Source organism: Myotis brandtii, unplaced genomic scaffold (assembly GCF_000412655.1).
Source record: "Myotis brandtii unplaced genomic scaffold, ASM41265v1 scaffold187, whole genome shotgun sequence".
Classification (NCBI taxonomy): domain Eukaryota; kingdom Metazoa; phylum Chordata; class Mammalia; order Chiroptera; family Vespertilionidae; genus Myotis; species Myotis brandtii.
In genome coordinates, this window is record NW_005356944.1 from 4,676,612 (window position 1) to 4,689,199 (window position 12,588).

Here is a 12,588-nt window from a genome sequence, read left to right on the forward strand (position 1 = left end):
AATGATGAGAGATAATCATTGATAGGCTGCCTCCTGCACGCCCCACACTGGGGATTGAGCCTGCAACCCAGGCATGTGCCCTTGGCCGGAATTAAACCTGGGACCCTTCTGACCTCAGGCCGACATTCTACCACTGAGCCAAACTGGTTAGGGCGGCCCTATTATTTTCAAAAAGGTATTCTGCAGGGTTGAAAGTCATTGCAGTGATGTGTAAAAGTCCTTTCTTGGAATGATCAAATTAATTATTCATTTGCTGTGTACATAAAAATGCTTTGGTGAAAATCACCTTCCCTAACATGGGTTACTTCTCTAACAAAAGTGTAGTACTTGATTACTACCTCCCCCCAAAAAGTACTTCACTTCTTCAAAGCTCATCATACCTGAGATGTGTCAGGAAAAAGATTTGAGAACCACTGTAATTAGATTAAGAATTTTGGATTCTTTTGCTGCTAAGCATCTTTTGTGTTACATAAGAGAAGTGTTAATTTGGAATCTATTTTACTAGAAGGACAAGAACTAGAATTTATCAAAGAATATTGGGCATTTGTGTGGTAGGAGGTAATCAAAAGAAGAGGTTAATAATATTCTTAGGACAGGGTGTAAAATTCTTTGTTGATATGGGCAGGTCAGGTTTTGGGGGTTTGATTTAGATGAGGAAGCTAACGAGAGGGCTCTGAGTGATGGCTGGATCCAGGTAAAGACAGAATAGGATGGGGATCTGGTAATAGATCAAGAAGCATGTATGTGTGCACGCTCATGCGCAGTGGTGTTTTCTGTTTTTTAGCATGCTCACTTCTTTTTTCCAGTATTTTTCAATCTTTTTGTCTCTGGTGCTGATCATAACATGCTGAGGTCACTTGTAGTCTATGATTTATAATTGTGTAATTTGACTAAAAATGCATCTTCCCATTAGTGAACTTAGTACCACCCTAACTGTGGAGAACGTTACTGTTTTTACATAGTGTGACCCTCTAGCTCTGTTAGCTTTGAAGCTATCAGATTAGAGAAGCATTGGTACATTGTACCTGATACAGCAATCTTATCTGTATTTTTCATTTCCTGTTCCATTCTGTCTCCCTTTAAAGAGTGGTAATAAGTTCACTTTTGAAAGTGAACTGCACCTGTGTCTACTTGTTTTTAATATATCCTGGAAGCATAGTTGATAGATGTGTACAGAAAAGAAATCTGAATGGAAGGTTTTTATATAAACAGAATCTCAAAGGTTTACTTTGATATAATGTAGCTATTTGCTTATTTCCAATTGCGTGAAAATATTCCCTAAAATAACTTTCACCAAGGAGACTTTTTTTGTTGGTTGTATTGCTAGTTTTTGTTGTGGTTTTGTTTTTGTGAAGTGTTGGCTACAAATTTAATGTTTTGGTCTTTTGTCCCTGTTTATTATGAGGTAACATTTTTGAGATTTTCTTTAGGCAAAAAATATATTTTTCTGTCTTTAAAGGCTTTTGCTTTTTTGTTGTTATTTTCACTTACTACTTCTTGTAGGTCTTTATAAATCTTCAGTACTGATCACATTTTCATACGTGTGTCTTTAAAACAATGTCTTTTAGTTGATTTAAAAAAATATGTTTTTATTGATTTGAGAAGGTGAGAAAAACGTTGATGTGAGAGAGAGAGAGACATCAATTGGCTGCCTCCTGCTGGGGATGGAGCCTGCAACCTGGCATGTGCCCTGACTGGGAATTGAACCCATAACCTTTTGGTATATGAGATGATGCTCTTAAAGCCACCCTGGCCAGGGCTTAGAAATTCCTATCTGTGAGTTTCATCATCTGTGCTTCTGAATCTATTTTTATGGGTGCAGGTACAGGAATGCCTTATGCAACATTCAAAGTAGCTGAAGCATTAACTAAAGTAGAGGTATTGAAATGCTTATCATCTGCTGGAAGCCGGTCCATCCTTGCTGCTTGACACAGTTGCTGCAGGGAAGAAACATCTGCACAGCATATGTTTCAAGGGACCTGGCGTATATGGCATACTGTTCTTAATATGTTTGCTCCCTTTCTTGGCGCTATGTGTTTTAACCAAGGCCACCTCTCCGAGAAAGGTTGTTTCCCCAGGTAGGGATTTTTCCCTGAAGTTAGGGAGGGAATAAAACCCCATAACTAAGTGCCAGGCGGGTAGTTAATCACTTTAACTACGAACAATCACGCTTAAGCTACATAATCTTTACTCCCTGGAATGGAGATAAGAAACGCCCAACCTTTGGAATAGAAATTGATAGGATTAAAATCAACTGGTATAGATACAGATGTAATAAGACAATAAAACACAGAACTTGGCTGGAGATCCTGGCTAGAGATCCTGGCTAGGCTGCTGACCAACTGAACGCTGTCTCCGTATCATTCCTTCTTCGCCGACTCCGTCCACACCTTTGGGAACCCCTGGACCTGCTGGTGTTGGACCCCAACAATCATCTTCAAGAGAAAAAAATCTTGATGGAATTTAATTATTTTTATAAATTATGGATTTGACCCTTGAAAGTTTTCTTTATGAGGGTTAAAATTAAACTTTCTGTAATTAATAAGTCCTTTTTCTCTTTCTTTTGCAGGTATGGCCTCACAAGTCTTGGTCTACCCACCATATGTTTATCAAACTCAGTCAAGTGCCTTTTGTAGTGTGAAGAAACTCAAAGTAGAGCCAAGCAGTTGTGTATTCCAGGAAAGAAACTACCCACGGACCTACGTGAATGGTAGAAACATTGGAAATTCTCATTCTCTCACAAAGGGTAGTGCTTTTCAGACAAAGATAGCATTTAACAGACCTCGAGGACACAACTTTTCATTGCAGACAAGTGCTGTGGTTTTAAAAAACACTGCGGGTGCTACAAAGGTAATAGCAGCTCAGGCGCAGCAAGCTCAAGTGGAGGCACCTCCGATTGGGGCGTGGAGACCTAGGTTACATTTCCTAGGAGGCCCTCAGCGATGTGGATTGAAGCGCAAGAGTGAGGAGTTGGATAATCACAGCGCAATGCAGATTGTCGATGAATTGTCCATACTTCCTGCAATGTTGCAAACGAACATGGGAAATCCAGTGACAGTTGTGACAACTACCACAGGAACAAAACAGAATTGCACCACTGGAGAAGGTGACTATCAGTTAGTACAGCATGAAGTCTTATGCTCCATGAAAAACACGTATGAAGTCCTTGATTTTCTTGGTCGAGGCACTTTTGGCCAGGTCGTCAAATGCTGGAAAAGAGGGACAAATGAAATCGTAGCAATCAAGATTTTGAAGAATCATCCTTCTTATGCACGTCAAGGGCAGATAGAAGTGAGCATATTAGCAAGACTCAGTACTGAAAATGCTGATGAGTATAACTTTGTACGAGCTTATGAATGTTTTCAGCACCGTAACCATACTTGTTTAGTCTTTGAGATGCTGGAACAAAACTTGTATGACTTTCTGAAACAAAATAAATTCAGTCCCCTGCCACTAAAAGTAATTCGACCCATTCTTCAACAAGTGGCCACTGCACTGAAAAAATTGAAAAGTCTTGGTTTAATTCATGCTGATCTCAAACCAGAGAATATTATGTTGGTGGATCCTGTTCGGCAGCCTTACAGGGTTAAAGTAATAGACTTTGGGTCAGCCAGTCACGTGTCGAAGACTGTTTGTTCAACATACCTACAATCTCGGTACTACAGGTAAGTGACAATTACTCTTTGGTTATTAAATAAATGTTGAAGTTATGCTAAATGAAGTAATTTTGTGTGTATATGTGATGAAAAAAGACTGCTTTGGATAAATAAAGCAGGATAAGATCAGTTTAGGTCTGAGTGTCCATTGGTAGATGAATGGGTAAAGAAGATGTCTCATACACACACACACACATACACACACACACACACACACAAGTGTGCACACAGTGGAATATTATGCAGCATAAAAAATGAAATCTTGCCATTTTCAATTTAATGAAATATAAGATTAGCTTTTAGTTAATTTTTTTCTGGACATGTTATTTTAAAATCTTATTTACCAGCATGAGAAGAATAATGGTGTTTCCCCTTGCTCCCCTTTATACTCCATAGATTTTGTCTTAAGAGCTTTCAGTAGTCAGCATCTATAATAATAAAAGTATAATATGGTAATTATACTGGACAGCTGAATGGCCTTCCGGACATCCTTCCGGCCAAAGCCGTGGCTGCGAGGGCCGAGGCAACCGCCATGGCTGTGAGGGCCAAGCCCCTTGGATGAATTTCGTGCATTGGGCCTCTAGTATTATATAAAACCCCAGGCTCCATCTGCTTGGGCTCTATATTTAGTTCGTTTGTTAGTGAATGACTTCATTTTCTTTAAGTCCTGCATTATTCTGCATATCAGATTTAGTCCATGTGAAACATAGATTCCTTTTCTTTATTTGAAATCTTTTGGATCAGAGTAGGAAAAAAAAGCTTTATTTAATTTTTATACTTGACAACTTTTTATAAAATGTTTCAAGAGAGTAAAGGAAATCCTTTACAAAGCAATCTAAAATGCTATATATCTTATGATACTTGTTTCTGCTAGCATTAGGCCTTTGCACAAATGTTAGGCTCTGTTGGCAATGAAAAAAAAAAAGCTATGAATAATTGCTAAGTATAATTAGTAGTTTCTAATTTGTTTATATATTTTTTTTCAAGTAAATAATTTACCTGAATTTCGGAAGCTATACAGTTGCGATGCTAACTTATAGATTCTGTGTTTAGAGTTAGAAAAAAGTGAAGTTTTTATTTGTAATAAACAAAAACTAGTGCTAGCATTTTGTTTGATGTTTCCTGATGTTGATTGATTAAAAACAATGGGAAAAAACACACAAAAAGTTTGAAATGAGCTTTCTGTCAATTGAATACAAGAATTTGAAGAGTTAGTAAACATTAAGGTAGATTCGTGAAAATGTAGTATAGCCCTTAGGTACTATTTTAATATGTAGTATAATTTTGCATGAAAAGCACATAACTATTATTTTTTAAATATTTTTTGTAGTTTATATTTGAAAATATTGCCAAATCTGGCTTAATTTATGAGTGAGGTTATTTATAAATCTGGTTTGGCAATAAATGGAAGTGTCTTATTCTTGATTTTTTTTTTTTACTCTTTGTTAAAAATATATTGTATTTGAAAAATGAAAGGAGGAAGTGGAAACTTACCAAATTAAATATTTTTTGAGCTAATCACAGTAGGAACACATATACCCCAGGTTCCAAGGTAAATTATTTGTGTTTAAACACAGGTTCATGTGTTCTTTTATTTCTTTGAACTGTGCAACACAGAAATGTAGTAGGGATATCTTAAAATAGACAGGGGACAGTGGCCAGAAATTGTTGACTACTATAGATGGTGAGGCTGTCTAGCTCTTGTGGTGATAGAAGCCAGAAGTACATGCTAAGGGCATTGATTTGCTCAAGGTCAGCATGTTCTAAATTCAGCTGCTTGAGTGTGGTTTTTGTCAAGAACACATAGGGCTGTTGAATGCATAAAAGGTTTTAGCAGCAGAAGGTGCTGTATTTATGAGGTGTGGTGGCAACATTCAGGTCATGAATATCTTTTTTCTTTTTTTTTTAAAATATAGATTTTAGCTTGTGGTTCTGAGTCATTTCAGAATATAGAGACAAGAAAGTGGGCTATAAAGTAAGCTGTATAGCAGTTATATTCTTTGCTACTGTACTAATACTATGTAATTTATCATCAATTGTTGAAGTAAAAAAATGTGTTCTATTTTGCATGAAATAGCTGACAGAAAGGCATGTAAAGGTAACAATTTAGGCTTATCAGTTTTTGTTTAGGGCATTCTCACCCCCTCATGCCTTTTTAGATCCTTAAGTTTCAAAGACAGTGTTTCTGTAATAAAATAAAGGTACATAGAATGACCCCCCCCCCCCCCCACAAAAAAAATAATATTTTACACAGGGTTACTTTATAAATAGAAATAACTATATACATAACCTGCATCATTTTTCCAAGTGATTTTACATATATTTCCTGCTCTGTTTCTCATGTCTCATCCCTGGGAGTTGAGTAAGACAATTGGTGGAATTCCTATTTAATAAGTAGAAAACTAAGGCTTATACAACCAGACAGGTCCAAACTCACGCTTACAATTTTTGTTGAGCCCTTTTTGTTTGCTGGGACTGTGCTAGGTGCTAAGGTTACAGTGGTGATTAAAACATGATTTTATCACTTAATGGAAAACAATAGTTTGTCTCAAAATGCTAGGGAATTGGTGTGTGCACAGTACTATGGCCACCCAGAGGAGGGCGTTTAGCCCAATCTGAGGGTTCAGAGAAGGCTTTTGGGGAGAGATCACTCCTAAATGAGCCTCCAGAGGGGAAATAGGATTGACTAGTCTTTTTTTTTTTTTTAAATCCTTATTGGAGGATATGTTTTTATTGCTTTTTAGAGAGAGAAAGAAAGAGAAAGAAACACCAATTTGTTGTTCCACTTATTTATGCATCTACTGGTTGATTCTTGTATGTGCCCTGATTGGAGATGGAACCTGAAACCTTGGTGTATGGGGACCATGCTCTAACCAACCGAGCTACCTGTCCAGGGCTCCTTTTTCCTTTATTTATTTATTTAAAAATATTTTTATTGATTTCAGAGAGGAAGGAAGAGGGAACCATTGATTGGCTGCCTCTTGCATGCCCTCTACTGGGGATTGAGCCTGCAACCTGGGCATGTGTCTCACTGGGGAATCGAACCATGACCTCCTGGTCCATAGGTTGATGCGCAACCATTGAGGCATACCAGCTTTTTCCCTTATAATGCCTTTTCTGATACTGGGAAACTTGACTCTCATTATCCACGTATGTTACTTATTTGCTCAATTCTAGAATACATTTAAAGTAGTTTTGAAATTGCTAACCTATACCACTGCTAATTTGCCAACTAGAGTACAACATTTATTTATAGTTCTTTTAGCCTCTTAGCCTTAGACTTGGAGTATGTGGTCAAACTGTTGTGTTGATCAGAGTTATTTAGGTTAGTTCTTCCCCAATCCTCTTCTTACCCACCTTCAGTATGATTATGTTATTTATTTAAAATATAATTAAGTTCATTTATTTGTACTTCATTCTGGGTCCCCCATGTGTTTGTTTATTTATTTGATTATGTGAAACATTAACATGGATCTAAAAATCAGAACTATACCAAAAGGTTATCTCAGAAGTGTGACATCCCCTTGCCCCCATCCATTCCACAGCATTCCTACCCAACCCATTTTGGTAACCCTTTTCATTAGTTTCTGTGTGTGTGTGTGTGTGTGTGTGTGTGTGTGTGTGTGTGTGTGTATTACCTGTTTATGTCCTTTGCCCATTTTTCTACTAAGAGTTTGGTTCTTTGTCCCTCAAAATTTTTAAACATATTTTTAAAATAAATTTTTATTGATTTCAGAGAGAAAGGGAGAAGGAGAAAGAGAAACATCAACGATGAGAAAGAATCATTGATCAGCTGCTTCCTGGGGATCGAGCCCACAATGGGGCATGTGTCTTGAATGGAAATTGAACCCTGACCTCCTGGTTCATAGGTCGATGCTTAACCACTGAGCTAGACCAGCTGAACACATTCATTACTTTTTGTGTGTGTGTGTGTGTAATATATTTTTATTGATTTCAGAGAGGAAGGGAGAGAGAGAGAGAGATAGAAACATCAATGATGAGAGAGAATCATTGATCGGCTGCCTCCCGCATACCCCACACTGGGGATCGAGCCCACAACCTGGGCATGTGCCCTGGGAATCGAACTTTGACCTCCTGGTTTATAGGTCGATGCTCAACCTCTGAGCCATGCTGGCAGAGTGTAACAGAGCAATTTAAACACCACAAGTCTCAGCCCTGGCCAGGCAGCTCCGTTTGTTAGAGCACTGTCCCCCTTCACCAAGGTTGTGGATTTGATCTCTGATTAGGGCACATACAAGAATCAACCAATGGCCCTGGCCAGCTTGGCTCAGTGGATAGAGCATCAGCCTGCGGACTGAAGGGTCCCGGGTTCGATTCCGGCCAAGGGCACATGCCTGGCAATCGAACCTGGGACCCTTCAGTCCACAGGTGGATGCTCCATCCACTGAGCCAAACCAACTAGGGCCACATGCATTACTTTTAATAACATTGTAACTTGTTTATTTGTCCATCCTCACCTTGAACTCTTTTCAGTAATCACAGGAAACTTCCCTTCTAAAACTGGGTCCTGCTTATACCCATGAGTACCTAAGGTATTTAAGGTGAGAGTATTTGATATAATAGGTAATGGATATTTTTGTGATGTTACTTTTTGTGATCTTAAATTTAAAGAAATAAACACTTTTTTTTAGTAAACACATATATTATGGAGCTGTATTTTACCCAATAAATGTTCTATTACAAAAATGAATGAATGAATGAATGAATGAATGAGTGTGTTGCCCTGGCTGGGTGGCTCAGTTGGTTGAGCATTGTCCTGTGCACAAAAAGGTGGCGGATTTAATTTCTGGTCAGGGCACATACCTAGGTTGTGTGTTTGACCCCCCAGTGGGACATATATGGGAGGCAACCAATCAATGTTTCTCTCTCCCCCTTTCTCTAAAATTAATAAAAACATATCCATGGATGAGGATTAAAGAAAAGTGAGTTTGTTAATTCTGTAGATTGTAGATGTGAAATATGTAATATATGTAATGCCCTATAAACTGGGCTGATTTGCAATTTTATAATAGGTTTGAAGGACTATATTCTAGAATTGCTTATAACTTAAATAGTTATTCATAGGTTAAAAGAATCACTTTTGTGATTTTTTTTTTTTACATTGAGTAAAAGCCTGGACGTTTAGATGTTATCAGTGTTTTTCCTTGAACAACATGGCTATGTCTTTAAGGTGCATATGGTCTCATGAATGTACTTTAATCGGATGTAATGATCTCATGGATTAGATGTCAGTCCTTACCTCACACACTTCAAATGTAAGTGCCTGTTTGTTTCTGAGTCTTTAGCATTTTCCTGTGAATGGAATTCAGCACCTTGGATGTTATTCACAGAGTGCCTGCTGCCATGGAAGAGTGCCAGTTCAGTGGCCAGTGAATAATTTAGGCATCAGCTGGTATGATGAGATTGTATTACTTAGGAGAGAGAATCTAATATGTGTTAAACTTTGACACTAAAATAACAAATGTTTCTTTTGAGAGAAAACACTGAATTAAAAAAATTTTTGAATATACTCCAAAACCAGTGTACTAGATGAAAAATGGTTTTATTTAATGTTTTTAAAATTGTAATAGAGAATGTTCACTGTAAGAAAAATTTAATGATAGAGAAGGCTAGGAAGTAAAGCAGGAATAATTTCCTCTTTATATTGTGGTTGTGTTTTATAATTTTTTAATAATGTATTTTATATTTTATTTAAACAGTCCTCTCTGATGTACATTTCCTTGGTTTTCTGATAATGCCACAGGGAACCTTCTTGTATGCCCTTGGGCATTTAGGTACATTTTCACATTTCCAGGACAATTGTTAGGTCAAAGGATACATACATTTTTGCTGATGGCTGCTGCTAAGTTTCCTTCCAAAAATGTACTATTCCAGTTTATAATTTCACTAGTAGTGTGTGAAATCTCTGGTTAACCTATGCCGCCATCTTGGTTTCCTAAAAAAATTTTTGAATATACTCCAAAACCAGTGTACTAGATGAAAAATGGTTTTATTTAATGTTTTTAAAATTGTAATAGAGAATGTTCACTGTAAGAAAAATTTAATGATAGAGAAGGCTAGGAAGTAAAGCAGGAATAATTTCCTCTTTATATTGTGGTTGTGTTTTATAATTTTTTAATAATGTATTTTATATTTTATTTAAACAGTCCTCTCTGATGTACATTTCCTTGGTTTTCTGATAATGCCACAGGGAACCTTCTTGTATGCCCTTGGGCATTTAGGTACATTTTCACATTTCCAGGACAATTGTTAGGTCAAAGGATACATACATTTTTGCTGATGGCTGCTGCTAAGTTTCCTTCCAAAAATGTACTATTCCAGTTTATAATTTCACTAGTAGTGTGTGAAAAGGTCCTTTTCTTCACACTGTTGTCTTTAAATAGGCAAAAAATAAAATAAAGTTTTAATTTTTTCATCATTCTGCACTACATTTAAAATTTTTAAATTGAATTTATTGGGGTGACTTGCTAATAAATTATATAGGTTTTAAATATACAGTTCTATAATACATCATCTGTATATATTGTATTATGTGTTCACCACCCAAAGTCAAGTCTCCTTCCATCACTATTTATCCCTCTTTACCCTTTTCTACCTCCCCCCAACCCCTTGTCTTCTCTGTCATAGGTTATATTGGTAGGTGCTTTTCTTATGTGGAAAATGAGAATGTAAAAATGAACAGAGTTCATATAATAGTAACACTTACACTGCTTAGTACTAGTCACTGTGCTAGAAATATTTCATAATTACCCTTTACCCATGATAAGTAATGACATTATCTTTATTTTACAAATTGGGAATTTGAGATATGGTAAGCAACTTGCCCAGAGATACACAGCTAATAGATTGCAGAGTATGGTTTGAGCTCAGTTGTGCTTCCCCACTTTACCATGCTCCTCCTCCAGCGATTTCCCCTCATCTTTCTGAAGCTCTTCTCCTGAATGACACTGATGTCATGTTTGTTAATCACCAGATTTGATGGATTATTTTTTAAAGTCCCCATCTGGCTGGACCTTTCTCATTCAGCTTGTGTTAGTGCTTCATTTTATTGAAACTTTCTTTGCTAAGATGTTTTTCTCTGTTGTCTTAGTGTTTTACCTTTCACATTTAGACCTGCCATCCATCTGAAATTGATTTTTGCATGTGGTATGAGGTAGGGATTAAGGCACATTTTTTTTCTCATATGGATATCCCTTAACTGAGCACCATATATTTATTATTTCACTCCACGGTTGTGACAACTTCATCAAACGAGGTGACCTTATATGTGTGGGTCCATATTTGGACACTGTTATTCATTGTTTTGTCTATTTCTTTAATTGAACTTATTGGGATGACATTGGTTAATAAAATTATATAGGTTTCAGGTATATAATTTTTCAGTACATCTCTGTATATTGCATTGTTTGTTTACCACCCCAAGTCAAGTCTCCTTCCATCACCATTTATCCCCCCTTCATTTTGTCTCTTCTTAACACCAGTATCACAGTGTCATTAGCATAATTGACAGTATAGGTCCTTCTACTTGTTCTTCAAAGTACCGCTTCTGGTCCTTTGCACTTCTAGAAAAAAAGCTGACAACCTTTTTTTTTGTTAATCCTCATCTAAGGATATTTTTCCATTGATTTTTAGGGAGAGTGGAAGAGAGAGGGAAAGACAGAGAGAAACATCGATGTGAGAGAAACACATGGATTGGTTGCCTCCTGCACGAGCCCTGATCAGGGCCTGGGCTGGGGAGGAGCCTACAACAAAGATACATGCCCTTGACCGGAATTGAACCCGGGACCTTTTGGTCCAAAGGCCAATGCTCCACCCACTGAGCCAAACCAGCTAGGGTCCAACAACTTATTTTTTAAGTAGGTTGTCCTCTAGGTATACTTTGGGCATTATTTTCTTTCAACATTTTAAAGATGTTATTCTACTGCATTCTAGCTTCCATTATATGTATAGAAAATTGACTTCTTGCCCTAGCCGGCTTGGCTCAGTGGATAGAGCGTCAGCCTGCGGACTGAAGGGTCCCAGGTTCGATTCCGGCCAAGGGCACATACCTGGGTTGCACGCTCGATCCCCAGTAGGGGGCGTGCAGGAGGCAGCCGATCAATGATTCTCTCTCATCATTGATGTTTCTCTCTCTCCTCCCTTCCTCTCTGAAATCAATAAAGAAATGTATTTTTTTTAAAAAAGAAAATTGACTTCTTTGATGTTAACATGTCCTTTTTCTCTTCTCTGACTGCATTTAAGTTTTTTCTTTGTGTTCAGTTTAATCAGTGGACTTTGTGTCTAAGGGTGTGTGTGTGTGTGTGTGTGTGTGTTAAATGCGCTTGGCCTATTTTTAAATACCACCCTCCTCAATATTTTACTGTGAAACTTTTCAAAGTTACAACTAACTTTAAAGGATTCTACAGTGAACATGCACTTACTACCAGGATTCTACTATTAACATTTTGCTACTTTGGCTTTATCATAGATAACTCTCCATTTATCATTTCATCTTTATTTGATGAGGTAATTCAGAGTGAATTTGTGGATATCAGTACACTGTGTTATGAAACACTTAAGCAAGTCTTTCACAAAGTAGTTCAGTGTTTATTTATTGTTCTTTTTTTTGGAATTAAGTTTTATATACAGTGAAATGCAAGTTCAGTGAGTTTTGGCAAATGCCATACACCTCTGTATCCCAAAGTTCTATCAAGATATAACATTATCGGAGAAAACCAAGATGGCGGCATAGGTAAACACCGGAGTTTGCCGCCCCAAACAACCACTTCAAAAATACAACTAAAAGACGGAACGGACATCCATACCATGCAATAGGAAGTCGCTGGTTGGATTCCTGGTCAGGGCATATGCCCAAGTTGCAGGTTCTATCCCCAGTAGGGGGTGTGCAGGAGGCAGCTGATGGATGTTTTTC

The 12,588-nt window shown here is 37.4% G+C and overlaps 1 protein-coding gene across 2 annotated transcripts in view; it reads left to right on the top strand.

Annotated features, from left to right (window-relative positions):
* Positions 1–2,569: 2,569 nt before the first annotated feature.
* Positions 2,570–12,588, top strand: part of HIPK3 (homeodomain interacting protein kinase 3) — a 56,466-nt gene continuing 46,447 nt past the window's right edge. For both annotated transcript variants that reach the window (XM_014538160.1, XM_014538161.1), the window contains exon 1: positions 2,570–3,665. In XM_014538160.1, the coding sequence (XP_014393646.1) occupies positions 2,572–3,665 (1,094 nt within the window). In that variant the 5' untranslated portion in view covers positions 2,570–2,571. The remainder of the gene's footprint in view (positions 3,666–12,588) is intronic.